This window comes from Falco cherrug, chromosome 16 (assembly GCF_023634085.1).
Source record: "Falco cherrug isolate bFalChe1 chromosome 16, bFalChe1.pri, whole genome shotgun sequence".
In the NCBI taxonomy this organism is placed as follows: domain Eukaryota; kingdom Metazoa; phylum Chordata; class Aves; order Falconiformes; family Falconidae; genus Falco; species Falco cherrug.
Genome location: NC_073712.1, coordinates 3,781,454 through 3,796,159, shown reverse-complemented (window position 1 = coordinate 3,796,159; position 14,706 = coordinate 3,781,454). Strand labels below are relative to the sequence as shown.

At 52.4% G+C, this 14,706-nt stretch overlaps 2 protein-coding genes across 2 annotated transcripts; one reads left to right on the top strand and one right to left on the bottom strand.

The window, feature by feature from the left end:
• Positions 1 to 774: 774 nt before the first annotated feature.
• Positions 775 to 2,906, top strand: KCNA10 (potassium voltage-gated channel subfamily A member 10). The gene has a single exon (XM_005447013.3). It carries the CDS (start codon positions 1,163 to 1,165, stop codon positions 2,711 to 2,713), a length of 1,551 nt encoding a protein of 516 aa, XP_005447070.1. The 5' UTR covers positions 775 to 1,162; the 3' UTR covers positions 2,714 to 2,906.
• Positions 2,907 to 7,407: 4,501 nt separating this feature from the next.
• LOC102052516 (embryonic pepsinogen-like) lies at positions 7,408 to 11,468 on the bottom strand. The gene is given in 10 exon segments (XM_027816531.2): positions 7,408 to 7,657; positions 7,854 to 7,952; positions 8,212 to 8,268; positions 8,270 to 8,357; positions 8,853 to 8,966; positions 9,548 to 9,747; positions 9,870 to 9,988; positions 10,471 to 10,588; positions 10,898 to 11,060; positions 11,405 to 11,468. Coding segments are annotated over 10 exon segments (1,152 nt in total). The 5' UTR covers positions 11,461 to 11,468; the 3' UTR covers positions 7,408 to 7,519.
• Between the last annotated feature and the right edge of the window lie 3,238 nt (positions 11,469 to 14,706).

The following is a 14,706-nucleotide window of genomic DNA, read 5'->3' as shown; positions in this document are numbered from 1 at the left end:
AAGAGCTGGAGGGGAAATAAATCAGGAGGTTGAATTTACTTGGCACATCTCCCCAGAACTGTTCCCCGTTAACCTCTAATTTCTCTTTGTGCCTCTCCCTGAGGCGGGACAGGTAATTTCCCAGCTCTGTAACTTGGCCTGGTCCCTCGGCGCCTTTTTGACTTTGCCTCCAAGTTCAGCACGACAGCAGCGGCGTGTCGGGGAGCCGTGTGCCCAGCAGCGTTTTGGGGACGTGGTGGCTGTTGCTGAGCGCCTGACAGAACCGCTCTAGGGAAAAATCCACCCCGTGGCCTGAAGGATGCTCAGCCAGTGGCCTGAGCGCTTAGCCCTTGTCTTCTTCCCATGGCTGGGAATGTCATGTCTGCTGTGAAGGAGACCTAGGAGAGCTCTGGAGGACATCGCCTCAGCCACTGCCTGCCCCAGTCTGGCTGAAGGCAAGGGGTCCCAGCAAGGGGTCTCAGCTGGGACCCCTTTTCACGCCATGCAAAGGGGTTCTCCAAGGCTGGTGGACATAGCCTTCTTCTCCTGACCTGCCTTCCTCCTGGGCTGTGCTTCCCAAATCCCAGCATGGCCCTGAGTTTGGGAATTGCTTTCTGCCCACCAGTTGACCCAGCTGCAACATGCCCAGGACCTCCTGGGGTTTGACCCAATGCCTCTCCCAGCTGAAGCAAGGGCTGCCACTAACCAGGACACCCATGGTTAATACCTCCAAATCCTGCTCCAGACTCTGGACCCGCACCTGGAAATGTCTGAAAGGGCTGGGAATGCTGGGGAAAGGCTGGGTGGGACCCCTGGGATCACCCCCATCCTCTGCCACTGCCTGACCTTTTATCCTTGGGTGCTGCAAACGGTATCGGGAGGTTTAATGATGCTCATGAAGCCATGCCAAAAGGGCTTGCAGGATCCGGAGATGAACGACTTGCTAGAAGTATAAGGCTTTTGCCAGTCAATGAAATTAATGTTTCCATTAGAAAAAAAAAAAACCAAAAAACGGGTTTTCCAACCTCAGGTTTGTTTTATTCTTTTCAGTCAAGCCAAGCGCTTGATATGCGCAATTCAGCTCTGTCTCCCTGTCCATTCACTTGCAGATCCTCATAGCGTGGGAAAGACGCAAGCTGCCGGCATCCGACCCGGGGATTTATGCTGCTAATCTGATTAGTGTATGATGGACGTGTCCAGTTGGAAGGAGATGGAGGTGGCACTAGTCAGTTTTGACAACGCTGATCAGATCGTGGAGGATCCCTGTTATTCAAACGACCTCAGCCCCGCCAGCCAGTCGCGGAAAGGCCATCCCAGCTGCGCCAACCTCCTCTCCAACTTGAGAATCCTTATCAACAGTGAAAACGCCAACAATGAGACCATTTTCTCCAGGTTCTCCGCCGAGTTCAGTGAGCACCTGGTGGGGGAGAGGGTGGGCATGGATGAGGGGGACCAACGAGTCATCATCAACATCGCTGGGCTGAGGTTTGAGACGTGGCTCAAGACCCTCAACCAGTTCCCTGAGACCTTGCTTGGGGACCCGGAAAAGAGGATGCGTTACTTCGACTCCATGAGGAATGAATATTTCTTTGATAGGAACAGGCCCAGTTTTGATGGGATCCTGTACTATTACCAGTCCGGTGGGAAAATACGGCGCCCGGCCAACGTCCCCATTGACGTCTTTGCTGATGAAATCACTTTCTACGAGCTGGGTGATGAAGCCATGGACCAGTTCAGGGAGGATGAAGGGTTCATCAAGGACCCTGAGACCCTCTTACCAACCAATGACTTTCATAGGCAATTCTGGCTGCTCTTTGAGTACCCTGAAAGCTCCAGTGCGGCCAGGGGTGTAGCTTTGGTCTCTGTCCTGGTCATTGTCATCTCCATCATCATCTTCTGCATGGAGACCTTGCCAGAGTTCAGGGAGGAAAGGGAGTTTAAATCCGCCCAGGAGCTTTCTAAGAACCTGACAGACACCTTGCTGGCCCACAGTACCTTCACGGACCCTTTCTTCGTCATAGAGACTGCCTGCATCATCTGGTTCTCCTTTGAGCTGTTCGTCCGGTTCATCGTGTGCCCCAGCAAGACCGAGTTCTTCAGGAACATCATGAACATTATCGACATTGTGTCCATCATCCCCTACTTCGTGACGCTCACCACCGAGCTGATCCAGCAGAGCGAACTCAACGGGCAGCAGAACATGTCCTTGGCCATCCTGCGGATCATCCGGCTGGTCAGGGTCTTCCGCATCTTCAAGCTCTCCCGGCACTCCAAGGGGCTGCAGATCCTGGGGCAGACCCTCAAGGCCAGCATGCGGGAGCTGGGCTTGCTCATCTTCTTCCTCTTCATCGGCGTCATCCTCTTCTCCAGCGCCGTCTACTTCGCCGAAGTGGATGAGCCGCAATCCCATTTCTCCAGCATCCCTGACGGCTTCTGGTGGGCCGTGGTCACGATGACGACCGTTGGCTATGGAGACATGTGTCCCACCACCTTGGGGGGGAAGATCGTGGGGACTTTGTGTGCCATTGCAGGGGTATTGACCATTGCGCTGCCCGTCCCCGTCATCGTCTCGAACTTCAACTATTTCTACCACCGGGAGACAGAGAATGAAGAGAAGCAGATCCTGCCTGGGGAGGTGGAGCGGATACTCACCAGTGTGGTGACGGGGAACGGCAGCATGGAGTCGCTCAATAAGACCAATGGGGGTTACCCTCGAGACAAGGCCAAAAAGTGATGTTTGAGGCCGTGGCGGGACTGGGCACTGCCAGGTGGGATTGGCTGGATAAGGTATAAGACATCTGCATGCTGTGGTTTTGGTTTTTTTTTAAACCAAATGTGCTGCTGCTTTTTTTTTTTCTTTTCCTAGACATGTTTCAATCTCTGATTTCCTGTGGCTGTTCAAATAAACACCATCTTTCTTATCTCTCTGCCCTGCCCATCAGTCTGCTTTTTTTTTTTTTATTATTTTATTTTTTATTTGATGCTCATCTGCTTGACGTTTAGCTTCTCTCTCCATGGGGTCAGAGTGGGGTTCCCCGTACACAGAGATTTCCCCCATTTACTGGAGGGGAAAAAAGGGGCAAAGTGACACGAAATGCTTTGCTCGGTGGTACCCAGCTGTCCAGAGACGAAGGTGGGTCCAGCTCCCTGTTTTTCTTCATCCATTTTAAACCATTCCTCCCCACCCACCACTTAGTATCTGGGGGTCTGAACAATTCCCAGACCCGGGACTGCTCTGGCTGAAAAATAAGCTGGCAAAAAAAAAAATTAATATTTTTAGCTGGATGAGTTCCCTGGCCTGCCTGCCTAATAAACTTTGTCGGCACGGTAGGGTGGGCAGTGATGGATGGAAGCAAGCCACCAGGTGAGGGGATTAGGAGGAGGATGGGGACCCGTCACGGTGGCACGGTCACCAGGAAAAGTCCAGGGCACCGTGGCTCGGTGCCCTCTGGGGTTTCTGATCGAAAACCGAGCTCTGAGAGAGGGATGGGGATTTCCCCTGCAACAAATGCTTGACTTGGGGGTTACCTGGTGTGCAAATGCCCTTGGGGACGAGTCACCATGACCTCACCGATTTGGTTGTCCCTCCTGTTGCTGCAAATGGGGCGCAGAGTAAGAAGGGCTGGCGATTCCCCACAGCTTCGAGTTGCAAAAAGGCACTTCTGGCTTCTAAAAGCTGCAAATTCCCACCGGCACTTTTCATGAGAGAAACCAGCAACAGATCATTTTGCCATTCTCTCTCATGCCAGCAGGTTTTCTGCCGACAAAAACATTTTGTTCCAACTTCTCTGTTTCACTTGGCTTTTTTTTTTCTTTTTTTTTTGATGTTTCTGCCTACATTAAGATCACAGTTTCTCATGCAGTGTCTACACATCCGCTTTTATATCCCACATCTGTTATACTCCGTGTCTTATCTCCTAAGGATTCGACACGATCATTATGCAACATGCCAGCATCTCTGGTTTGCAATTTCATTCAGAAAGGAGCTATGAAAGATGGATTATTTTCATTCCTGGTCTGTTGGAAAATGCAAGTTTGGGCTTGCTGGGATTTTTCCTGTGGCAGATATCCTGCAATCGTGGTCGGGGGGTGGGGGTGGGGGTGTTATTTTGGTTTTGTGGGGGTCTTTTTTTTTTTTTTTTGCAGACTTACTGCAATGAGGTCTTTTCCACCCCAGGCAGATGGATCTGGGTTGTGACCAGCACAACTCCTTCAGGAGAGGTTTTTTCCCTCTGGGACAAATTCCCTTTTCCCTGCTCTCCGTCTTTTTTCCCATCCCTCCTCCATCCTCTTCCTCACGCCGCCCCTTGCAACCCCAGACCATCATCCCGGATGGGAGAAGGAGCTGTGAGAGCTATTTCATCTCCTTCCCACCGTGTTCAACTTCTCATCGTCTGTGGGGATGGCTGGAGGGCGCACAGCTGGGCACAGCTGGAGCGCAGCACCCTGAGACACCCCCAGTCCCTCTCCATTCACCCCTCAGTCCTCTCCAGCAGCTCTGCCATGTCACTATTTTTATTTTATAGCTGCTTCTTTCTCCTTTTCCTCTAGAACGCTTGAATTTTTTACAATCTTTTATTTTTTTAGCACTCCCCTCCCCAAACTTCACTCCCAACCTGTCAAAGCTGAAGCCCTTTTGCTCTTTGTTCCTTGGGAAGTCACCACGAGAAACCCTGGGGAAAAGGATTTGGGCTGGGAAATATTCAGCCTGATCAGCTGTGAGCACATCTTTGCTGCTCCTGCTTCCCAGAAAACAGGGACTGAAACGGTGCTGGGGTGGGTGGATGGATGGATGGATGGAAGGATGGATGGATGGAAGGATGGATGGATGGAAGGATGGATGGATGGATAGATGCAAGGATGAACAACCTGATTCTTATGAACTTGTAAACTTTATTCTCAAATAAAAGAATAGATGCGTCAAAGTGTGGCATGCAGAAAATATTATTTGGATACAACTTTTTTTGTTCTTGGCTTTGCGCTGCTCCATGGGAGCCGGTGCCCAGCTGAGAATCGTGTGTGTGGGTTGAGGCATGAGACGTTATAGTTCTCCAGATTTGTGAGCCGAGGACAAACTCCCCAGGGGGTTCCCCAGCAGGTTGGCTTACACCATCCCTTGTGGGAGGCCAGGTCCGAGGGGTGGCCCTGATTTATGCTGGGAGGACGGGGTCAGAGGTCTTAAACCTCTCCATAAATTAGCTTATTTCTGATTCATCCTAAAGCGAAGGAAAACGAGCTATGAATACCCAGTGCCAAGACCCAGCTGGTGCTTGATGAAAACCTGCCAGAAAACCCATTTTCCTGCACAATTTGCAGCTTAGTACCATCCCAAACACAGACCCAAAGCTCAAAGCTCAAGGAAATCCATACAAGGCTCTTCCCAACTGTACTATTCTCGAGTCAAGCCCTAATGAGCCAATCTGTCATGTCCTCTAGCACACAGGCTGAATTCCCACTTGGAATTTTGTACTGCCACCAAAAAAGCTAAAAAGAAGACAAGAAACCTCTTTGCTTTATTAGAAAGATGTCCTGGCTGCTCTTTATCCCTGGAGCAAGCTGGAACCTGTGGGCACGGGTGAAATATTTCCCAGCTAGAAGCATCTCCCTCCTCTATGGAGCTGAAATTTCCAAGGAAGCCCTGGAGCATCCTTTTTGCCACCAGATATTCCTGCGCTTCCCCAAAGCACAGGGGTACAGTTTTGGCACCACAGCCAGGAGATGGCACTCCAGGACAGACATTTCCCTGGATGCAGGCAGTGGCGATGTGTTTCATCCTTTCTTAATTCATGCTTGGAAGCTTTTAGCTGATTTATTTCTTTATTGCATGTGTCAACACAGATGTGGGAAGGGATGCTTTGGCCCTCAAGGATGCTCTCACGGAGGAAGCCCATAGCAGGGGGTTGTTTGGGGGGAGGAATTTTGGCACTGGTGCAGAATAGCCGTGCCAGGAGGGTTTAGGAGCATCGTGGCACGGCATTTGGGCTGTTGGTCCTGCCTGGGGCAAGGACATGGCTTCTCCCATCCCACTCACCCAGAGCACAGCTACAGCCCCTGGGTGCTCCAGGTGGTCCATCCTGGCAAGGGCTGGTCCATGGGCTGCTGGTCCTCAGAGCTACAGTTCCCACTGCATCAGGCTCCTTTCTTCTTGCTCATAACAAGGAGAAAATTCCCGTGATGGAGCTGAGGGAATCCCATCTGCCCAAAATCCGGGCTTGGGTCCCTCCTGGGCACAGGGGGTTTCCACCCACCAGGGCTGAGGGATCTCAGGGAGCTGCAGGGGGATAAATCCCATTTCCACCATCCCATATCATCTGCTCCTTTCTAGGCGGCTCAAAAAGCAACTTCTGCACAGTGAGAGGAAAGAAAAATTAATTTCCAACCCCAATTGCTTGGATCTCTGCTTCCTGTTCCCATCGGGTAAGCAATCTCTGGGTCCCACCGGTGATGGAGCCTCATTTATCAATCAATAATGCAAATAGCCCCTTATCCCTGAGCACAGTGGAGATGAACCAGCAGCAGGGACTCTTGGATCTCTCTCCCAGCCACCTGCTGAGAGCTTCCACTGCAGCTGCTCGAAAGGAGAGAGGCAGGCTCCATTTTTAATGGGGTTTTATATGGATGAAGGTAATTTCCAGAAGGAACCATCCAGACCTTTGAGAGGGAAAATGATCATCAAATAAATATGTTGGGTCTTGAGGTGGGGGGGGTGTTGCACAGCAGTAAAGACTATAATTGAGGACTAGCTGGTGTTCCCAGGCTCTTGGTGACCATCTCACAGCACAGACTGGTTATTGGGAAAGGGGGATTTAATTGAGATTCTTTATGGGGAAACAAAGAAGTCTAACTGGATTGTTCTAAACGATGGAAACTAAAATAAGACATCACCTCTGCACATGTGCAGCTGTGGATGCCGTTCAGTAAAAGCCCCGTGATGGGAGGGCACGCGCTGGGTGAGCACCTTCTTCTGCCCTGCTCTCCTGGATGGTCTGAGGGAAATCTCCAGCCGAGCCCCATCCTCCCACGGGACTCGCTGCCATCAGATGTCTTTGGGCTATCAGACACCACGTAAGGGACATGAGGGTGAACCTTGGGCCCAGGGACGGAGAGCTACTAAGTGACCCACGAGTGCGACATGATTGTGGGTCTGCAGGGATCTGCTCTGATCCTGATCTGCCTCTGGGATGGCGAGTTCATCCTCCCTGGATGGAAATGTGGGTTTCCCAGAATCTCTCACTTGATGTAGCCCCGACAGAAGAGCTGCTCTTGACTCCCTAGGGACCCACCTCTCAGCCCCTGCAGGCTGTGACTCCCAAAAGCCTTAGACTGTGTTGACCAAGTGCTCCTGAGCCACCACGAAGCAGCAAGTGCTGGGCAGCTCCTTCCTAATTCCTGCTGTTTTATCACAAATAAATGGGCAGCCACCAACTCTGAATCATCCACGCTTTATTCATGCATGAGTGAGAGATTCCTCAGGGACCAAAAAAACATGGTTGGTTTGGTTGTGTGATAAAACCAAAGTACCGCTGGCATCGTGGTGGATCTAAATAGCCTTGGCCAGCCCAACACGGTTATTGTCCCGGTCAAAGATGCTGTAGTACACCCTGATGAAGACATCTCCCAAGATCCAGAGATCCCCGGAGGTGTTCTGGAAGCTGCTGATGCAAGGTCCTTGGTCGTTCTGCGTTTGAGCAAGGAAAGGCAAATCGGAGAAATGTGGGCTAGTGTCTTTTCTTGGCAATGCTCTGGAGACCCATGGGCATCCACCCCCTATCTCCCACGGGAACGGGAGAAGCCAAGGCAACCAGAGCCATTGCAGAAAGTAGAAGGACCTCCAGAAAGGCTCCAGAAACCTGGACCACCCGATTCCCCCTTACCTGCTCCGTGTAAGCCAAGGGGGACACAGGATACTGCACCCCATCGATGACAAAGATGACATCAGGCATGGTGGCAATGGAGCTGCAGTTCACGTTGTACTGCAGAGAGCAGGGAAAAGAGGCTCTTAGGTGAGAAACAACATGTTCACAGGCCAAGGAGTGAAGGGGTTTGATTTCACCGGTATAAATTAGAGACTGGGAGTGTCTCACAGTGGTCTCTGTTGGAGGTACCAGAAGAGCAGGGCTGATTTGCCATGAGCAGAGGCACGGTTTCCCCATGCATGGAAGCTCTCAGCACTGGGCTCAGCAGTGCCGGGCTGCCTCCAGGGTGAGCAGAGCAAGCCATGGGTGCTCTTACCTCTCCGTATGTGTCCTGCCTGGCCCCGACTGCCCTCTGGATGTTGCTAATGCTGGAGGGTGGGCCCAGCCACCAGGGAAGTGCCGGTGTCAACGATGGCTTGGCAGCCACCACCGCATGCAACCTCCTGGCTGTTGACGATGATGCTGGGAGGACAGACAAAGCACGGGGCTGTTAAATAACCAGCTGGATCTTGGTGATGTTATTGAACTTCTTTGACAGGAGTGAAAGGTGGGTAACCCAGGGTGCTGCCCTTGAGCCTTTTGCTCCTGGGAGGCTGCAACGTCAGCTGGTATCACAGCCCCGATGGCACACATGGGGACTGAAGCACTGAACACAACCCAGCAGCTGGGATCCAACCGAGCCCAACAAAGTGGTGTTTGGACCATGATTTTACTCGGCTCGTCTACAGGAATGTCCCCAAAGAGCACAAGCTTTGTGCAGAGAAGAAGCAGACACAACGTGTCCCCATGTTGGGTGGCAGTTACCAAAGTACTATGGATTTTGGCCCCTTAACCTTCCGCATCACTCAGCCGTGGGGTGTTAGATGCCGGTGGAAAGCCCCTGATGTTGTTGGGTCCAAGGTCTCTTCAGAAACGATGGTTAGAAATGAATGTAGGCCAGCAGAGCTGGTTTGTTACCTGTCCATGGAGATCTGCCAGTAACCTTGGTAAGAGACGGAGATCCAGTTGATGGAGCCGGTGAAATAAGACTCATCGATTCCCCCGAAGATGACCACACTGCCTGTTGTCTCGCTGGATGATGCAGAAAGGAAAAACAGTGCAGGGTTTGCCACGTGTCTTCAGTGCACGCAGCTTAAAACAGCAGGGCTGTGTGTCCCATGGGGCGAGATGCTGCTCGCGATGCCATGGTTGCACCTGCTCCCCTCCTCATTACAGAGCGTCAGTGAGGCAGTGGCAAACAACAGCGTGTGCCAGGTCCTTTGGACCCAGAAAAAAGGAAGAGGGGAGCTATGGTGAAAGTATGTGCCAGGAAACTAGAGCTGCTCCATAGAGTCATTGAGGTTGGAAAAGGCCTTGAAGATCATCAAGTGCAACCGTTAAGCCAGCGCTGCCAAGCCCACCACTAAGCCATGCCCCTAAGCACTGCATCTACACATTTTTTAAACACTTCCAGGGATGGTGACTCCCCAGCAAGCCATAAGTCTGGTGGCCACCTGCTACGAGCCCCCTGTCCTTTGCATGCCATGCACAACACAGAGCCAGAGCCCAATGGCAGCAGTGACAGCAGAGGAGTTGGAGCTACCAGGCAACGCAACGACATGCACGAGATGCATCTGCTGCCTCCCTTGGCCCTTGAGATTCACATGGCTTACCGGGACAGATAGATGGAAAAGACGTTCTCCTCCAGCAACCTCTCATTCACCATGTTATCGAAGACTGGTGTGATCTCATCAGCAGCCAGATTTGGGTAACCCAAACCCAGGATCCCATCAAATGCAACATGGACAAAGAATTGGCCAGGCTCGGTGGTGCTCAAGCCAAAAAGCTGGTCAGTGTCCACCAGAGATGCAACCTAGGGACAGGGAGGGTGCACAGGGAGGTTGTCCTGAGACCTGGATCAGGCACTGCAGTGCTGGCGTTAATCAGGTGGAGAAGACACAAGGGACCCCCCCAAGATGCCATCGTGGCACTCACGCTGACGGTGTCAGAGCCCACGATGCCCTCCATCTTGCCAGTGCCATACTGAATAGTCAGGTTCTGCCCTGTGCTTTTGTACGTGGAGGACACCAATGGGTTAAACATCTTATGGTTTTCTAGAAGGTAAGTGGGAAAACCAGAAATGAAGCCTTTCAGTGAGGCTAAGCCGTAAGGGAAGCGTGGGAGGAGGCACCCTGCTGAATTGCTGGTTAGACCTCCGTTTATTATCTTGCTTTCAAGAACAATTTAGCTGTGAGCATTTGCTGTACATCCCGCCCCTCCTCCAGCAACCTGCAGGAAATCCCACCACCCCCTTTAGAAAGATGGGGAAACTGAGGCACGGAGCACTAAGCATATCCCATCACCCTGTGGAGTACAACACTGAGCAAGCCCTACACCCCAAACACCCATCTCTCCGGTGCATTGCAGAGATGCTACGGACCCAGCACCAGGGGGCTGCTCGCTGCACTGGCCGGGTGGCCCCCAGTCCCCTGGCCATATCACCCCGTCTTGGGGCTTGATCACACAGTTATAAGCCCAGGGTGTGCTGCTGGACCCGGCTCTGCTGGAATGGGGAGCCCTGCCTGCTCCTACTTACGGCAAGCCAGGCTGGTACAGGAGATGGAGGGAACCCAGAGGTTGGAGGAGCCGGTGTCAAAGACCACAGTGAAGTTCTGCGGTGGGGTGCCGATGGAGATGGTCCCGTAGTACTCCACCTGTGAGGCAGCAGGACCAAGGGTGGCTTTTAAGGCATGAAACCAAATCGGGGGCTTCCCCAGGCTTGCAGCCTTCATGGTCCCCCTCTTCATGGGGACGCCCTGATTCTAGGAGAGCTGCTGAGGGGACATCTCAGTGTCCTGGCTCTGCCCAGGGCCACCAGCGTGGGCAAAAAGGGGCAAAGGTTGCGAGCTGAAGGCTTTGGGGTAAAAGGATCTGGATTTGGTCCATGCACAGCACAGATGTGGGGCTGGGCAGCCCACAAATCACCCCAGGGCTGCGCTGCTGGCATCAAAGCCAATACTCACGTCCAGGGTGTTCAGCAGGGGCTCGGTGGCCACTTTGGTCCCGTTGGGAAAAGCATGTGGGAATTTGGTGCCGATGTCGTAGTGGTGACGCTGGAAGAAGCTGTGCAGCAAACCCTTCTCCCTGAGGACCTCTCTCAGCTTCTTCCCCCTTTCCAAGGGCAGCCTGGCACAAGCACCCAGGAAAAAATAAGAGTTAGGCAGGATTTTGTCAGCGTTCGGCACCTTCCATACTGGTGCTGATCCAACAGCAGAAGCACAGCAGGCTCCCCCAAAACTGAGTCGGGGCGATTCCTGCAAAACCTCAAAGCACCTCTAGAAACCAGACCCCCACCTCAGGTACCCCCAGCTCCTCTGCACCCCTGGAACCACTTCCCCAAGCCTCAGCCTTCACCTCTGCTTCCCAAAGCCATTAAAATTCCCAAAGCCACAAAAATAAGCTCCGATTGCTCATTTTCCCCTTTAATTTTGACTCAGGTGGCCCACGAGAGCGACGCGGCGGTGTCTTACCTGGTGACACCCTGGGAGAGGGCAGAGGCAGCGCAGAGAAGCACGAGGAACCGCATGGTGCTGGGGCAGCCGGAGCAAACGCCGGGTGGTTTATATAGCCCCCGCGCCCCCAACCTGCGGTGCCAAGAGCCGCCAGGACCACCGCCCCCACCCCCCCCACCCCCTCTGGCAGGCACCCAACCAAGGCAGGTGGCACCCAGGGACCCAAGGACATGGCAAACATCGGCTGGTATCAACACGTCACCTGGCAAGGTGGGGGGGACACTCACACTGTGCTGACCATGTTGCTGTACCCCAAACCCTGTGCTCCCCTCCCTGTATCCCCCCTCCGGACCCTCCATCCTTTAGCACCCCAAATTCTTCATCACAACCAGGCGCTGCCTGTTCATAGGCATCATTTTGGCATCCAAAGCCATCGCAAGCAGCAGTGGGACCCCCCCCACCGCCACCCCAAACTGATGGGTGTCTCTCCCTAGCTGGGAACGGGAAGGGGCCCCCGCTGGGTGGCAGGGGGTGTGTAGAAGAAAAAAGAAAATACGCACGTTTTGGTGCTCTGGGACCCACCGTTATCTGCAAAAACCAATTAGTACGGTGGGATGCAAACAGGCTTGTGGGAAAGGTGACCCTGCAGCAGGCTGACCCCTCTCCATCTGGTTTGCCCAGCGATACGAGGACCATTAAAACAGGATTAAAACTCCTAATGAGCGCCTCGGTATCGCCTGCCACGATAATGGCTCCAGGCATCAGCTGGCCTTTCGCGGTGTGTGAAGGGGAGAGCACGAGGGACGCAGCGGGCGAAGGACATGGGGCGATGCTGAACGATGCAGGATAAGGATCCTGGTACCCACTCTGTGCTGCTTTAATTTGAGCAGCATCTCCCAAGCCACTACATCTTGTCCAGCCCCCCAGAAAACTTGGTGGCAGCTGCTGGTATCGTGGCAGGAGAGTTTCAGTTGGGTTTCTCTGGCGACAGCATGGAAAAGCCGGCGGATCCTGGTTTTTTGGTCTTTATTGTTGCCACTTTTTAGAAAGGATGCTGCGGGCAGAGCTACTGCATCCCTGTGCCACCAGGGCGGTCTCCGCTGCTGCGGGGGGAAGGTGGGATTCTGTGATGGGGCTGGCTCTTGTGGTGGGGTAAAACAAGAATTAATTGTGATTTTTTTTCGGCAGCAAGAAGGGAACCGGCTAGAATCACCCGATTGCTTTGTGCAGGCGTGGGAAGGGGCTGAGCTGTGGCCACCATAAAGGCAACAAGGTGCAGCACAGTTTGGGCTCAGACCGGAGTTCGAGCTGGATTTGAAATGAGGAAAGCTGGTGGGATGAGCCACAGAAACCACCTCAGGAACAAAAACTTGCTCCAAGCCTCCCCCGAAAGAATAAAAAATATAAATACAAAATATCTAAATTACAAAATAATAAATAGCAAAGAGATAACAGGAATAATATGGATATATAATGCATAATGTAAATAATTAAAATTCAAAAGATGAATAATATCTCCTACATTTTTATATAATTATAAATAGATGAAGCTCACAAAGTCCAGCCTTAACCCCGTCATTCCCTAAGCGCCTTCCCGAGGCTGCTCCTGGGGTCCAGGGCACCCTGACGGTCCCTGCAGGAGGGAGGGGTGGGCTGGGAGCACTGGTTTGGGCTTGTGGTGGGTGTGGGGTGGGCTTGCTGGGAAGTGTAGGGGGAAATCAGGACACAGTGGAATGGAAAAGGGAAGGGAAGGGAAGGGAAGGGAAGGGAAGGGAAGGGAAAAGGGAAAAGGGAAAAGGGAAAAGGGAAAAGGGAAAAGGGAAGGGAAGGGAAGGGAAGGGAAGGGAAGGGAAGGGAAGGGAAGGGAAGGGAAGGGAAGGGAAGGGAAGGGAAGGGAAGGGAAGGGAAGGGAAGGGAAGGGAAGGGAAGGGAAGGGAAGGGAAGGGAAGGGAAGGGAAGGGAAGGGAAGGGGAAGGGAAGGGAAGGGAAGGAGAAAATAAGATAGAGCATAATAGAATAGAAAATAGAAAAGAATATAGAATAGAACAGAAAAAAGAAAGGAAAGGGGAAAGGAAAGGGAAAGCGAAAGGGAAAGGGAAAGGGAAAAGAATAAAGAAAGAAAAAAGAAAGAAAAAAGAAAGAAGAAAATAGAAAAAAGACACGCCCCCCCCCCCCCCCCAAAAAAAAAAAAAAAAAAGAATAGTTTCCTGCTGTTTGGGAACCATACGTGCAGTTATGTTGTGTTGACTGTTCGGAGCTGGGACCCCCCGCCAAGGACATGGTGCTGGGTTTGTGACACCGCAGCCACGTCCCAGCCCTCACCGGCTGGTGCCACCGGGCTCGGGTCACCTTGGAGCCAGAACATTAAACAGCCGATGGGGAAACGCACGTGCGGGAGGCCGAGGGGGCACTCGGCAGCGTGCTGGGGGGAGCAGCCCCCCATCCTCCTGATTACGAGCTTGTGTTGACTTTTCCCCAGCCCCGCAGGAGGACGTGAGCTTTTGCTTGGCTGCTTGTGCTTTTTCTCCTGCACAGAGTTTTCCACCTCTGGGGAAAAAAATAAAAGGGGTGGGGTGGGGAAAGGAGCTTTGCTGGGTTTTACTCCCCTAAATGCAGTTTTAAAGCAGCTTTAAAGTGTTTTTTCCTGCAGGTAAAACCATGCAGGGCACGTCCCCAGTGGGAGTGGGGAGCAACGGCAGGGACCTGCTCAGGCGGCGCATCCCTCGCCTGGATGCGTACCATGTGAAACCAAGGGGAGCCTGCTCTTGCCATGGGGGTGTCCCTCTGTTTATGCCAGAATCAAGTGATTTTCCACTAAATTGTCACCTCTTGTGGTTGAAAGCCACTGGGAGATTGGTACATCCCCCTGAACTGGGAATTAAGGATGGTAAGAAGCTGTTTAGTGCTTTATTTCCTTTTTGCTGTTGTTTCTGCTGGAAGAAAATCGCTTGCAATGTTTTCCACTGGGAGATGTCTAAAAATTGATGAAGAAAAAAAAAAAAAACCAACAGCCCCTTCTGCACATTTCCAAGCTTGAGGGAAGGCCAGAGGCAGCGAATGAGGTAAGGTAGCTTAACAAAAAAACCCAAACCATGAAACTATATGTATTTTTAACACTATTACAAAATGTTGTGCTTTTTTCCTGAGTTTTCCCCCTTCCCTGTATTGCTTTGGGACCCCTTTCTATTTGGCAACCCACCGCATCCCCAGAGCCCTTCTGCCAGGGTCCCCAGCGCCAAGTGTCGGGAATCACAAACCCCTGCCTGGGCCAGCGCAGCATCCCCGGTGCATCATTACGTGGTAAATAAAAACCAAAACTG

What these genes read in the sequence shown, in the direction of transcription:
- KCNA10 (XM_005447013.3), top strand. Translation starts at nt 1,163, where the DNA reads ATGATGGACGTGTCCAGTTGGAAGGAGATGGAGGTGGCACTAGTCAGT.